Below are 15588 nucleotides of genomic sequence, written 5' to 3'. Positions count from 1 at the left end.
GACTGAACTGTACAACAGTAGAAGGCTTCCCAAGTGGTTTAGTGGTAAAGAATCCATCTGCCAATGCAGGAGACGCGGGTTTGATCCCTACGTCTGGAAGATCTCCTGGAGAAGGAAATGGTAATCCCATAGACAGACGAGCCTGGAGGGCTACAGTCCAAGGGGGTGGCAAAAGACTTGGACATGACTGTGCAACTAAACAACAACATTGGAAGGGATCTCTGGGGGGGAAATCCATATCCAGGAAACAAATATGGGCTCACCTGGTGTCACCCAAGTATTAATACTTGGTGCATTAAAACACCACAAATTTATCTGATGTCAACTTCACAAAAGAATTCCTTTTGCCTTTTATCCTAACTCTCCAATTTCCTTATCAGAAACAATACTGGTCAGAGGACCACTCAAATTTTGAGAAACAAGCTAGCCTAAAGGGAACAATGAATGTATTCACAGTAAACACAAGATACTTTAGCAGGTATAAACAACGGAGGGAAAGGATCCATTTATTCAGTCACAGTTTTAAAAACTGCTGTCACCAAGCCTATACTTAACACTTACTTAAATAGCTAAGAATTCAGAAAGGTGTTGCTTTGGAATATAAACAGTCCTACAAAAGCCATAATATGATGCAAAACCTCTGGGCTTTGAAGAAAGGAAAAATAAGCAACTAATTTTAGATCCCCAAATCTCCATTAGTAAGGCTTACCCATCAGAATATGATGTAACCACCGCCGAGAGATTGGACTTCCTTGCCGCTAAATAAATGAATGTAAGTCAAATACAAACCCAAATCAATTTCATGGATCAGGAAACCTTTGCACAAGGTACTTGCTATCAATACCTGCTCTTTTTGGTCAATTTCAAAATAGCTATATAGCTTTAAAATTGCTTATATAGCAGCAAACGTATTTGCAAGGATATAAAAAAGCTCCCTAGATCTGCCTCTCCTTACACTACTTTCACAGGTTGGCTAATATGTCTCGGTACAGGCACTAAAGTCCTCTCCCAGTTCAACCCTTGCAAAGGACTCTAAGACCCAGTTCAGGCCTTAGCAAGAAAGAGTTCTGTGATCAATGAGCAATATCTGCCATGGCTACGGGTAACGATGAAGGGCCTCACATATCAATTTGCAATCCCTGGGTAGAAAAAACTACAAAATAACACAGGGGCAGGAAAGAGAAAAACACACATAGCACAGTACAGACCGTCACTGAATATTCCCATCTGTACACACTCAGGGGATGAGAATAGCCTCATACTAACAGATACACAAGGCACGTACATCCTACCCACAGATGTGAACAGCCTCATGCTAACAGAGATGCTAGCTAACAGAGATTGTCAACAGACAATGCTCCTGAGTGACCACGTGTACCTTAATTCATCCACTGCCTACTCTGCTAGCAGAGAAGGAATATGGTATCATCCAGAAAGCAAAGTTCAATTCTGTTGCAATACTTCATTAACTGGGGATCTCTGTTCTCCCCAAGCTCCAGCCCTCCTCTTTTCTCAGGGTTGGATGGGGTTAACTGACATATAGTTATGCCAAGTGCTTCTTTCACAAACCTTAACCAACAGCTACTAAGAGAAGGTACCACTTACACTGTCCTATGTGCTTAATGCTTTCCTGGTGCTTTGCATACAGAATTTTATTCCATTTTCACAAGGACTCTGGGAGACTGAAACTCTCATTATCTCCATTCTACAGATGAGAAAACCAATCAAGTAGGTGATTCAGGGCCAAGTTAGTACAGGCCAAAACTAAGATTCACTAACTTGAGTCAGTTAACCTGACTGACAGATCTGTGCAATTCTACATGCATTTGCCACTGGCTTCTTGCATCTGAATCCACCCATCTCAAGTCTCATTTCCTCAAAATCCTGTTAAATGTCCCCGGGCATCTGAGAGTTATTTCCACAAACTGCTTTGTTTATCTGGTCAGAGTGCTTACAGTTCCCCCAGATTCTCCAAAAATCAATTTTCCCTCCACTCAGCATCTCGAGTGAAGGCAGAAACCTCAGGAACCAGCAGCTCCCTCAAGTCAGTTAATTCACTGCAGTAACTGAGGTGTTTTTCTTTTAAAGAGCATATCCTAAAAAGTGTTCAGGAAGAACTCTCATGCAGGAGTTGGCCACCCTCTATCACATAAAACAATTTCAGCAGCTTCTGCACAAATTGACCAATTGAGAAAATGAGGGGCTGATGCCTAAAACTGTCAAGTGATTTTCCGCACCCTCCACACACGGCCCTTGCACATATGTAAGCTGAGAAAATGACTAGTTTTAGAAGAGAAAAAAACTATAGTTGGGAGAGGAATGAAAGAAGGCAGGCATCGACTAGCAATGTGTTCTAGAAAACTTAACTTCTGCCTAAGCATATTTGGACGGAGAAGGCAATGGCACCCCACTCCAGTACTCTTGCCTGGAAAATCCCATGGACGGAGGAGCCTGGTAGGCTGCAGTCCATGGGGTCGCTAAGAGTGGGACAGAACTGAGCGACTTCACTTTCACTTTTCACTTTCATGCCTTGGAGAAGGAAATGGCAACCCACTCCAGTGTTCTTGCCTGGAGAATCCCAGGGATGGTGGAGTCTGGTGGGCTGCCATCTATGGGGTCGCACAGAGTCGGACACGACTGAAGCGACTTAGCAGCAGCAGCAGTAGCAGCAAGCATATTTGGAATGACATGATGCACAGTCAACATCTGGTTAATCAAGGGTAACTGACAGGATAGTCAACCAGTACCTGGCAAGTAAGCCTAAGTGGTCATTTTCGGTCCTCCTCCTAGACCAATCTGCCCAAAGCCATTACCAAGCAACAGATCTACACTCAGCTCTAGGAAGCTCTGCTGTCCTCTACATATCTAGTGTCACTGACACCAGGATAACCAAAGCAGAAATGAGACTGCCCAATTCTTCTGGGCCAACCCTACAGCCAAGGGCATTTCTGATGCAAATGATCACCAAATTCACAAAATTTAGCCTAAATTATTCCACAAGAGAAGAAAATAGAAGATTGGTGACCATCAAAACCTAGTCCTGCTGCCACGTAAGACATCTGACCTTTAATTAGAATATGTCATTTTCAGCAATAAATACCTTGGTGATGAGTAACAGCATGCATTTAGCTTCTGTTTTCAAAGATGGACTTCAAACATCATGACAACATATATTATATACATTCTGAATTCTCTTAATAAAGATGCTGAGTTTGAGTAACATGTCTCTTAAGAGGATACAATGTGACATTTCTAGAAAACACATACAAGGGTATCACTGTCTCATACAATGTCCTGTAATTTTTCTAATTTTGCAATTTTTCTAACTTTTTAATTTTGCTCAGAGAAACTGAGCTCAAATGGTAAAGAATCCACCCGCAACATGGGAGACCCAGGTTCAATCCCTGGGTTGGGAAGATGCACTGGAGTGCTACCCATTCCTGGATTCTTGCCTTGAAAATTCCATGGTCAGACAACCCATACAGTCCATGGCGTCACAAAGAGTTGAACACGACTGAATGATTAACACTTTCACTTTTTATCAGTGGTCAAATATAACTACCACCACCTAAACACTGAGGATTCAGTAGGCAAGAGGAAGGATGGAATTCCTACCCTCAGAGGGCAAACAGTAGAATCTAATTTGGCTGTAAATCATAAGAGAACAATTCACATAGATGGCATATTATAATGACAAAAGGAGCTGGAATTAGGGTGAAGAAATCACCTCCTCAACCTTCCAACTGCTCACATCAAAAGCCATACACACTACTCCATCCACAGTCCAGGTTTTCCTATGTAGCTGTTGGAAAACTTAAGATTCCTGATAGTTCTGTCATGTATCAGAAATCCATGCATAGGTGTCACGTGTGAAAAAATTACTGGGTCAGGGATTTTATGTGAAAAAATTAAGCTCCTCGGGAAGGTGACATCTCCAATATTACTTTACTCACATTCCACTGTAGCGGTCACTGGCCTTCCCGTATCATCCCCGTCTTGGGTGGTTTGGTAACAACAAAGTGACCAAGGGCCCTAGTTCTTCAAAGTGAAACTTTTGTAAAAAAAGAAATGTAACTTTTTTAAACTGAACAAGCCAACTGCGATTTAGATCAGCAGGGAATCTGCCCCATTACGATGAAGCACCCAAGCAGCAGCCTACGCGCAGAGCCAAAAAACTACTGAGCTGGGACGGCTGGACCTCAGACAGACGGGAATGACGTCACGGCTTCAGCCAATGATGGGCTCCGTCGCGCTAGCGCATGCGCACACATACATAATTACACACAGCCCATCTGGGCAATACAAAACCCCCAACAAGCAACAGCAAAAACATTTTTTTTTTTTTAAAGAGTGTCCCTCGGGTAGAAATCTAGAAATCAGGCATGCTGGTGGCAAACACCTCCAGGGATCAGCTGAGTAGTGTAAATAACCACTGCGGGCCAGGTGAGTGCCCCTCTCTCAAGGGGCAGCCACCATTTAATTCCAGCTTACTGTTGTCTCGAAGGAAGACACGTTCCCTAGGCTGCTGTACCTGCCGATTTTCCAGGAGTTACCTAGATTTTTTACGAGAAGCCCCTGTGAAGACAGGACTCTCCATCTGTTTTGGTCTCCCCAGTGCCTGGTGTAGGTATTCAGGACACACTTGTTGATGACATGAATGAGAAATGCTCCAATTTTTAATTCAGCCTTTTTCTCAACACAGTACAGCCAAAAATGCCAGATGCCTCCTGCAGAGTTCCAGACAACCCGAATGACTGGGTCCCTTCTCCGTTCCTCTTTTCCAGAGCATGCTCTGGAACTAGCTTGGGTGTTTCATTTTAAAGACCCCTGCCACCACTCTCCCAATCCTAAATCACATTCAGTAAGTTTTAAAAGCCAGGCATAACTTCATCAGCATGAGCAAACTTCCAATCTTTAAAAAAAAAAAAAAAAAAAAGGACTCCAGGAGAAATGAGGTTTCCTGTTTAAAAAAAAACAACTTACAGGCATTTCATTAACCAAGATCCACTCACTATCCCATTTGCTAATTCCCTCAGGATATTCTGCAGCAGGGTTTGAGAAATAATGAAAGGGTTCTTAGTGCCTTAAAAAGCAACGGTCAGAGTAAAACTAAACAGAAGGACCCCTGACAAATCACATTATAATATGGACTGGTCATTGGACTCAAGCGTAGCACTGAAGTCACAACCTCTGAAACCATCCAGTGTGGAATCAATAATCCCTAAAATTCCAGAAGAATGTTAGAAGCCAGTTCATTATGGGTGAGGAAGACAACCCCAAAGAAACCTAGGGTCTTGCCCAGATTCCACAGCTGGCCTGGCGGGCTTCCATGGCGAGTTCTAACTCCAGAGGAAAAATCCAGAACCCAAACTTTCTCCAGCCAAGTACAACTTCCCTTAGACATTTTCCTGAAGTCATAACTCGAGCCTGCAGCCCACATTTAAATGATAGATGGGATGATAATAATACCCCATTATTATAACACAACCATCTTTAGCGCCCCAAACAAAAGTTCTCGAATTATAAACTAAACCAATTTAGATCCTTTTGAAGAGGAGTCAGAAAAACCACCAACAAACTCACTCTATCCACAGTTATTATCAGCTTATTCAGAAGCTAAAGTAATTTGCAGAAAGGTCATCTCTTCAATGTAACCAAATAAAATCCTATAGTAATTGCATTACTTCCTTATTTAATTGTAGCAAATACAGGAAGACACCTTTATTTCACCCAGTGTTTATGGTACTTGGCTTCTATGGGAAAAGCAAAAGCATGAAATACGAAAGGCTGGGTCTTTTAATCTGCCTTCCTGTGGAACTAGGAAAAACATCTTCCAAATGAACAGAAATCATTCTGATTCAAAATAATTCTGAGAGACAATTAAAGAGACATTTTGGCTACCCTCACTAAGAACAAAGGTGACCTTGAACAAGCAACAACTTCCTTTTGGTTTCAGTTTCCTCATCCTTAAGTGAGGATATTCATGGTTTCTTTCCAGAAGGGATTAAAGGAATATAAAAAACTCACACACAGCAGCAAGATTATGGCAAGTGCTTGGTGAGTGTGGGCTGTTATAACCAATGTCCCCACTTTAGAGATTAAAAAAATGAGGCCATTTTCTCAACATAGCAACATAACCTAGAATTAACATAGAATTTCAACCTGGACCTCTGAGGTCCTGGTATAGCTCCTGAATAAGAGGTGTGTATAACTGGGACTCACAGATCCCCACTACCACCCAACCCCACTTCAACAGGATGTTGAGGCATTTGCCCAGTGGCATAGTGACATGCCAGCTAACCGGTGACATAGCCAAGGCCATGGCCAGCTCTTAACCTCCACATTCATTTAATCTAAACACTTCAGGAAAAGTGATACTTAAAAAAAGAAAAAGAACAGAACTCATTTGTTATAAATAACTATTGCTTTGAAAATAAATCCTTTTGATGACTCAGGACTAACTTGACTCTTGAAAAGTCAATGATATTTCCTCATTAATCTGGATTATGCTTTTATATTTGGTAAATGGCTAACAGCTATGTCTCCTGTCCAAATTATTCTACACTGATGAATTTATCTGATTTAAGTACACTGTGAAATTCATGTGGCTGCAATGGTGTCAGAAATCAAATACCTCTTAGATTCATCTAATAACTCTTATGAATTCCTCAAAAGTATACCCACTGCAGTATCAGTTGGCAACCTGTTTCCTCCTCCTCAAGAAAACAGTATCACAGACCCAAAAATAAGACCAGTTGTTCTATTTTCTCATATGGAAGTGTTACATATTCCATGAACTATGCTTTCATTGCTTCTTTCTTAGTTGCTAAATTTCAGCAGCCAACTGTGTCACTTTGCTGCAGCCCCGAAATAGCTAAGTTGAGTAGTTTAAATTGTATTCTGTTGTTTGGTCAGAAAACCATCATGCTGATTTGTCTGAAAAAACCTGATTAGAGGGCAGGAGTTTTGCACACACAGTGCATGCTTCTCTCTTGTATACGCTGCAGGTCTGAAGATATGGAGACAAGGGCATGATGTGTTCAAGTTGTCAAGTACAAAATAAAAGCAACACCCAAAGACTACTGCTTGCTTCCCAGTAGTAGCACACAACTAAAATCCAGAAATGAGAGTCACAGGTAGATCATCCTCCTTAATTACCACACAGTACAGAGGCCTTAAGGGGGGGGGATGGGCATTCCTGGGTGCAAGACCAAGCAACACTTTCTACAATGGGTAACACCACACAAGGACCTGGAAGATTCGCATGGTATATTTTAAGCCTGCGGATATCATTTCTCATCTTTAAGCAGGGAAAGAACAGACCTCCTTTGAGATGGGAGCAAGGAGGTATCGCACACTTCACAGAGGCTGTCTCATTTCTTTAAACCTCAAAATGTAACCATTTTACTAAGTATACATGAAATGTCCCCATGCCAGCCTAGCTTGCCCTCAAGAGCAAATCCAGGCACAAAACCTATCAAGCAAGTTCATATAAATTTTTTGAAAAAGGTTTTGTTTTTATATACAGTTGTCTTTTTTTAGTTCAATTTTCTCCTTTATGCATACTCCTACTCAACTCTCTTCAATACACAAAAAATAAACATGGTTACTTTATTGAGCACTTACTGTTCACCATGCACAGAGCTAAGTCCTTTGGCAGGCATGCTCATTCCAAGCTTCATGAAGACCTTGGAAGTCAAGGTCCTTTCACGATGCCATTTTGCAGAGAGGGGGTGGTGGGGGGGAAGCAAGGTACAGAGAGATTAAGTAACTCGTCTAAAGCAGTACAGGCAGTAATGGCAGAGCCCAACTGTCTTGAGATGATATTCCGATATATTTTAAACAACTTTCCACAGCTACCTGATTTAGAAAGGAAAGAAACAGTATTAACAACATTCAAAGCTAAGATCATGGCACCTGGTCCCATCACTTCATGGCAAATAGATGGGGAAACAATGGAAACAGTGAGAGACTTTATTTTGGGGGGGGCTCCAAAATCATGCAGATGGTGACTGAAGTCATGAAATTAAAAGATGCTTGCTCCTTGGAAGAAAAGTTATGACCAACCTAGACAGCATATTAAAAAGCAGAGACATTACTTTGCCAACAAAGGTCCCTCTGGTCAAGGCTATGGTTTTCCAGGAGTCACATATGGATGTGAGAATCGAACCATAAAGAAAGCTGAGCACCAAACAATTGATACTTTGGAACTGTGGTGTTGGAGAAGACTCTTGAGAGTCCCTTGGACTGCAAGGAGATCCAACCAGTCCATTCTAAAGGAAATCAGTCCTGAATAGTCATCGGAAGGACTGATGCTGAAGCTCCAATACTTTAACTACCTGATATGACGAGCCAACTCATTGGAAAAGATCCTGATGCTGGGAAAAATTGAAGGTAGGAGGAGAAGAGGATGACAGAGGATGAGATGGTTGGATGGCATCACCAACTCCATGGACACGAGTTTGAGCAAGATCTGGGAGTCGGGTGATGGACAGGGATGCCTGGCATGCTGCAGTCCATGGGTTGCAAAGAGTCGGACACAACTAAGCAAATGAACTGAGATTTCTCCTTTCCATAAGCAGATAAAACAGCACAGTGATTCTCTTTCAATGTGGAAGTTGCCGACCATCGTCCACCCCAAGTACAGCAGGCAAATGAAAGGGAAAGTGAAAGTTGCTCAGTTGGGTCTAACTCTTTGCAATCCCATGGACTGTACAGTCTGTGTATGGAATTTTCCAGGCCAGAATACTGGAGAGGGTAGCCTTTCCCTTCTCCAGGGGATCTTCCCAACCCAGGGATAGAACCCAGGTCTCCCACATTGCAGGCAGATTCTTTACCAGCTAAGCCACAAGGGAAGCCCAAGAATACTGGGGTGGGTAGTACAGCACGAACACTACCCAATTCAGTTAAGAGGGCTTCGAAAAGAGAAATCAGGCACATCTAAAACCTGGTGAGCTGACTGGCACTCCCCTAACCAGCCCTAAAAACACTTTTCACAATGTTTTTTAAAGTAGTCATATCAAGTGCTGTATGTAGTCCTAAAAAATTCCAAGCCTGCCATAGGCCGGACAAGCCAACTCCCACAGATTTTTTTTTTCTGTCAAAATACCAAACATTTTGCTATGAATGATACCAAGGAAATGGCCTTTCCGATTAGAGGTGTCCCTACAGGAGGAGACTTGCACACGGAGCCCTCTAGCTACCTCAAGCAATCTTGCACATCCGTCACTGATAAACCTCACCACCCTTTTCATCAGAGGAGAAAAACCACAAATTTACCTGTTCTATATTTCGGTCATCACATTTCATTTTGAAAATGAAATCCACCTACATTACCTTCAGACCTTTTTCTTTAAGACATAAACAAATCCTTGGTCTTGAAAATTTTAAAGAAAAAGGAATTGTAGGAAGAAAGCAGGGAGAAGTAAACAGGGTATTTAAAATATATATGATTTTTCAAGTGATTTTTAGGTTACAACTGCACATAAATAAGAATGGTTCAAGATGATAGAGTAGAAGGATGTGTGCTCACCTCCATGGAAACTAAAAAATATAAGAGTCAAAGCAGTCTGTAACAGGTAACTTTTTTTCACATGTGCATCTGATCTTCTGAGGGCACAGAACACTGCCATAGTTCTGGGCCTGGGTCTTATACCAAGCAAAAGAGTCACCTCCATTTCTCAGGCAAACAAAGGTATCAGATCATTTAATCATTTGGGATTACTTACTGAGGGCCTAATGTGTGCCCAGGCAACCTCATTCTGGTTCCAGTGCCTCATTCTGGTTCTGCAACAGCCGCAGAATTCCTCAAGCAGCTCTCACTGCCTGTGGGGGGCAGGCTCCTCTCAGAAGAACAGTCTCATTTTCCCGAGGCCCTCCCTGCATAGTTACTAGCTTTGCCTAAATCAAGCTTAGAGGGGAGAACTGAAAGTGGAGGCAGGCACATTTTCTTGGCTTCCTTTATATTGTGGGATACACAGTCCTTTTATTCTCTACACAGACAATCAAAAGTGAAGTTTCAGGTCATTACCACACATCACCTAATAATGTTCAATCTATAACCGAAGCATAGCAAGGCCTATACTGGGGGGAGGGTGGGGGATCAAGCCCTTCTGAGATAACTTCAGATGCTGTGAATTTCTACCATAAACTGATTTTTGAAATGTGACTCTATGAAAGATATGCCCTAGGATATAAGTGTTAATCACAGTTTTTTTCAGTTTTGCAACTCAGAAAACACACCCCTATTACAACTTTATCCTGCTTAAAAATGACACTGCATTGTCCTGCATGCTGTAACTAAAATGTTGAATGTATTCAGGTTTTCTTTTTTAATTTCACCATAAAAGGAAATAGGAAAACAACAAAGCACCAGCAATGTTTAATTTCTTTCCTCACCCTAGGTCTGGCTGACGTGTCCAGATTGTCCTTTTGGTTAAGAAGTTTCTAGGAAAATGAGGAGGAAGGGTAAGGAAGTAGGAGATCCCTAACAGCAATTGCTCTGGGGCATCTTAAATGCTCTTTCATGAGAGGCGAGAGGCTTCATTTCAATTAGTGCACTGATATGTAACTGATTATACCACATAAACTTGGGAGTTTTTCAGAATAGAAATAGATGAAATCAGAAAGAGTTTTTGTTTTATTTTGCTATGTTAAATGATCAGCATTCCCTGTACTGCCTCATGTAAACATTATCTTTTACTCTGTGAAAATGGGCCCATAATTAAGGGGAGTTACCCAGAGCTTCACAATTGGTTAGTTCTTTTTCTCATTTCAGCCAGCCTTCCCAATAACCATTCTGCTTCCAAGAGCAACTTCCCTACTTCTTTCTGTCATGTCTATTTGTACTAATATTCTAACTTAATCAACTCTGTGACATGAACACTGTTTACAAGGAAACAGCAAAGATTTTATTCCATTCCATCACTGCATCAAAGGGACCCAGTTTCAAGGCTGGACAAAGATCTTTCACTTTCAAACCACATACTTTGGGAAAGGAGTTGGAGGTGCATGATTTTTCACTCCATCCCTCAAGAGCAAGACTGCTGACTTACAAACATTACTTCTGCATGTTTCTAATAAGGCCATGAAGGATGGCCACCAGGACCAAAGCATGTACATGCAAATATACCAAGAGTCAGCTCAGAGGGAGACTCTTGGGACATCAATCACAGATCCTCTGAGTCTGACACATCAAGGTACACAGCAGAGCTTATCCATCTAAAACATTTCCAGTATCAACCTCCTAGATGTAAATATCCTACAAAACATGCCAGAATCATAGAGAAGCATTTCTGAGGATGGAAAGAGAAATCAACTTAAAAGAAATTGTAAGTTTCTTCTGAAAGCTTAAGAATATAAAATACACAAAATGTTAACCCTTTCAAGTAACAATGTATATGCTGTAAGATGCACTTAAATTCCCATGATTAGAGATATATACCAAATGCCTAAATGAACTATGGATGAGATTTGCTTTAAAATAATGGGGTATTGGGGAGGTGGGTAATGGAAGAGCAAAAACTGAGTTGTAATTGTTACAGTTGGACAGAGGATTCTCAGGGGCCCATTAAGTTTCTCCATTTTCATAAAATTTTCCCTATGAGTATTTTTTTAAGATGTCAGAAAACAAGATACTATGCACTACACCATGTAGATAACCCTTATGCTCTGCAAAGTGGGAAACATCACTGGAAACACTAAGGGTGATGTGGGTCCCATGGCTGCCACACCGTTGTTGAGAAACTAAAAGCCACTGTTTCCCATCCTCTGGAGGAAAACTCACGCCAGGACGATGTTTCCAAAACGCTTCCAAATTACACCTACCCTGTATCCTGAACAGGAGCTGAGAACAAAACGTTATCAGAAAAGTTAGCGCGATTCTGAGAGGGAAGCCAAAATAACAAGGGATTTTGGTTAAGATGTCACAAGGAGGACCCTAACCCTAAGCAGAAGCATCTTTATCCCTGGTACCAACCAGACTAAACGCTTTCCAGGTTTGAGGGGGGCGTCCCAAGGCGAACTCAGGTCCCCACCGCTCCTGGGCGGTTTAGAGCCCCAAGGAGCAGCCGGGAGGAGCTGAGACCGCGTCTCCGCTCCCGGGCGCATCTACAGCTGCGGAGCCTCTAGACCCAGCCGAGCGCCCCATCCCCATTCCCACCACGGCCCCAACCGCACCGAGGCGGCCGAGTCCGACGGGCGGAGGTGGCGGGAGCCTGACAAGTGGCTCGGGGGCGCCCCCTGAGGTCCAGCGGCGTCGCGACACTTTCGGAAAACCGAAAGCCGACGTCTCAGGCTCTGACATTTTAACTTTGGTTGCAAAGCCTGCCGCTGCACCCTCTCCGGCGGCACTCTTCCAAACCACAGCCCTCCTTCCCCGGGCACCGCTGCCCTTTCCCTTTTAGACACCCTTTGGCTCCCGGACTACGGAATGGGCTCTTTGTTTACCTCGCAGCGAGGGCATGCGTAGGAAACGTGGAAGATGAAAACTATCCCAGCCCGAAGCAGGAGGCATCACTGGCGGTCCCATTTTGGATTTTAGGCTTCCTCAGACATCAGGAAAAAGAAAAATCCCGGCTGACCCACTGACTGTACACCCGAGTGTAAGGTGAACGCCAGAAGTGGAATCAGAAATTCCTTGTATTTCGCAAGGCTGCTCTCTGGCTGCTTCCCGCTGCCCCCATTAAAGCGTGACCCTTACAAAGCTAAACCCCAGTGTGTGTGCGTCTGAGCCCACTCTGCCGGCAAGTCCACGGCAAAGAAGAGTCTAGAAGGGGCACATGGTTAACACAAATACTGAGGAGTGGTGGAGGGAATGTTTAGGAGTAAATGTCAAAACCGCCGCCAGCCCCCTGTGGAGGCAGGAGCCTGGTGGACAAACCCAGGCCTCGGGTCGAGTGTGGACACTCGTCCTGGCTCCGCATCCGAGCTGGGATTCAGGACTGTGGCAGTTGTTCTGTGCGGTTCCAGGGACAGGAGGATGCGCAGAGGGAAAAGCGGGGTGCCGAAGAAAAGACCGCGCTCTGCCTCTCTGCCCCTCGAGGCACCCACTTGCCTGCAAAGGGGACCCTCGCTGCCAATCCCCGAGAGCAAGCAAGAGCGCCCGCACCCTGCTCCAGGGCGCAGGACGCAGCTGGGGGACCCGTTGCACCAAAATCTGCGCTCGGGCCACCAGGGGACAGGCGGCTGTAACCGGGGGGGGGGGGGCCCAAACATGGGGGGGGGGCACGTTCCTTTTTTCTGGATAACCCCCACCTCCGAATATCCAGGAGCTGGTGGATGAGAAGGCAAATAAAAACGGGGGCTTCCCTGTCCTTAGGAGAGCAAAGGATTAAATATGAATGGTCCCCTTCTTCCCACCCCTTCCCCGACTAGGAGAGGGGACGTGGCCTCCACCGGGGAGAGGGGGTCGGACAGATTCAAGGGAGCTCAGGGCTGCAGCCTTGTGTAAAGGGGGCTGCAAGAGGGAAGAGGGAGGCAGCTGGCCTCTGCCCTCCCCTAGCAGAAAGAAGGCGGCGGGTCGGCCGATGGAGGGCTGGAAGTGGAGGATCGCCGAGCCGCACACCCTGCGTGTGGTGATTTATTATCTTCATCAATGGTCAACAGTGTTCCTGTCTTAACCCCACCAGAAAGGTGCGGGTGTGGGTCCGCCAGCTGCAAACAGCCTGCAAAAAGGCAAAGACGCAGGTAGGCAGCGCGCGAGGCAGGGCTCGAGACAGAAAAAAATCCGCCCGGGCGCGAACAGCAACCCAGCCGCCGACCCGCCCCCCACCCCCACGCCCCAACCCGAGCAGCCCAGCCAAGCAAAGGGGGCCGCGGGCCCGGGATGAGGAGTCACGGATCTCCCTAAACCTCCTGCTCCCTGCTCTCCCACCGCGCCCAGGTCCCCGCGCCAGAAAGGTTCCCTCGCGCCAGCACCGAAGCGCAGCCCGCGCCCCAGCCCCGAGCTGAGGTCGTCCCTGACCCCCGAGACCCGAACGCAGGCTGCTCCCGACATCCCCAATCCTCCACGGCCAGCCTCCAGCTTCCACTCCCCGAACATCAGCCCCTCCAAAGAGTCGCGGAGCAACAAATCCAATCCCGCCTTCTGAGCTCCTTCAATCCTCTCCTGAGCGGAGAACGCACCCAGGGCCCCCCCCCAAACCCAGAGAAGCATCCCCCCAAACCCACAGAGGCATCCTCCCCATGGCCCCACTCTCCCCAACAGCCTCAGAGCTCTAGCTCTCCTGCACAGCGGCGGAGCAGCGAACGAGTCTTTTCTCCCGACTCCGGCTCCCCCAGGCCCCCAAAGCCGAGCGAGAGATAGACCCCTGCGGCCACCGTTCCTCTCCCCGGCCAGCTCTTTGCTTCCACCCTTCCCAATCACGAGCCTCCCTAAATTACGCCGCTAGAGTCAGCGGAGCGGATCCCTCTTTCCTCCCCGGCTGCTCGACCCCCACTTAACCCTCTCCGGGGTCCCCGGGACGGGCGCCTGAGCTCCATGCCCCGGCGGCAACTCAGCTTCCCCCTTGCGCGCTGGCCAGGGCCGCGTCCCCTCGGCGGTCAGCACTCACCGGGGAAGCACACGACATAATGGAGCACGGAACTGGTGATTTTCAGGAACAAAATCCACCAACACGGTTCCAGTAACCTCCGCATGTCCGAAAACGCACATCGAAAAGAGGAAAGCAGGGGGGGTAAACTTGTTGAATAAGTTCTTGCCTCGGTGTGAGCCTCCGCTAAGCCCCGGCTCTTCGCCTGCTCGCCTGCTCTACGGGGCCCCCGCGCTCGGCGGCCCGAGTCCCCCCTGGAATCCGGGAAGCCGCCGAGCGCCCCCCGGAAAATCTCAAAAAGTGGCCGAGAACGCGGAGCCACGCTGGGGACGATCCTCGGCGGAGAAAGGCTGCTTTATGTTCAAAAAGGAGCGAGTCGAGCGGGCAGGGCGAGGAGTCGGCGGGCGGCGGCGATGCCCGGAGCCCCGGGCAGGCAGAGACCGCCGGCGACGGCGGCGAGTAGCCGAAGATCCCCAACTTGAGTCGGCAGCGGAGCCCGAGAGCCGGCGGGCTGCGGCGGGGCTGAGGGCGGCGCGGCGTCTCCGGGCTTCAGGCAGGCAGCTCCTTCCAGGGCCCCGGGAAGGAAGGAGGCATGTTTGCAAGCGGGGAAGGGGAGGGTAGAGGCGAGGGGAGAGCGAAGAGCCCCCAAAATAGAACAGCCGGAGGAAACCGAGGAAAACACAAAGGATCTCAGAGGGGCGCAGGGGCGAGGGCGCCTTCAGTCCATGCTCCTGAAAGTTGTGGCTCTGGCGCGAGCTGGGGAGGATCGGGGAGCGCGGGGCTGCAAACTAGCCATGCCTCCATACAGGAAGTAACATGTGAGCATGGATCCTGGCAGAGACTTTAAAGCCGGCGAGCGAGCGAGCAGGGGACGCGCGGCGGCGCGCGAGCAGTGGGCGCGCGGCGGCGGCGGGGACGCGCAGCCGGGCTGCCGGTCGCGGGCGCGCGCGCCCCGAGCTCTTAAAGCTGCAGCGCGGGGCTCCCGCCTCTCGGGCTTCCCACAGCTATGTTCTCCCCGCGCGCTGCTGAGCCGGCAGGGGCAGTTTCGGGACTGGGG

The 15588-nt window shown here is 46.8% G+C and overlaps 1 protein-coding gene across 3 annotated transcripts in view; it reads right to left on the bottom strand.

Annotated features, from left to right (window-relative positions):
- Positions 1-15328, bottom strand: part of PTPRG (protein tyrosine phosphatase receptor type G) — a 749569-nt gene extending 734241 nt beyond the window's left edge. The window contains exon 1 of one of the 3 annotated variants that reach the window (XM_043441944.1): positions 14553-15328. In XM_043441944.1, coding sequence (XP_043297879.1) covers positions 14553-14637 — 85 coding nt within the window. In that variant the 5' untranslated portion in view covers positions 14638-15328. The remainder of the gene's footprint in view (positions 1-14552) is intronic. The other 2 variants (XM_043441943.1, XM_043441946.1) reach the window with 2 other exon arrangements.
- Positions 15329-15588: the final 260 nt, after the last annotated feature.

This window comes from Cervus canadensis, chromosome 22 (assembly GCF_019320065.1).
Source record: "Cervus canadensis isolate Bull #8, Minnesota chromosome 22, ASM1932006v1, whole genome shotgun sequence".
Lineage (NCBI taxonomy): Eukaryota > Metazoa > Chordata > Mammalia > Artiodactyla > Cervidae > Cervus > Cervus canadensis.
The sequence above is the reverse complement of the archived record's forward strand: the minus strand, read 5'-3'. Positions and strand labels throughout refer to the sequence as shown.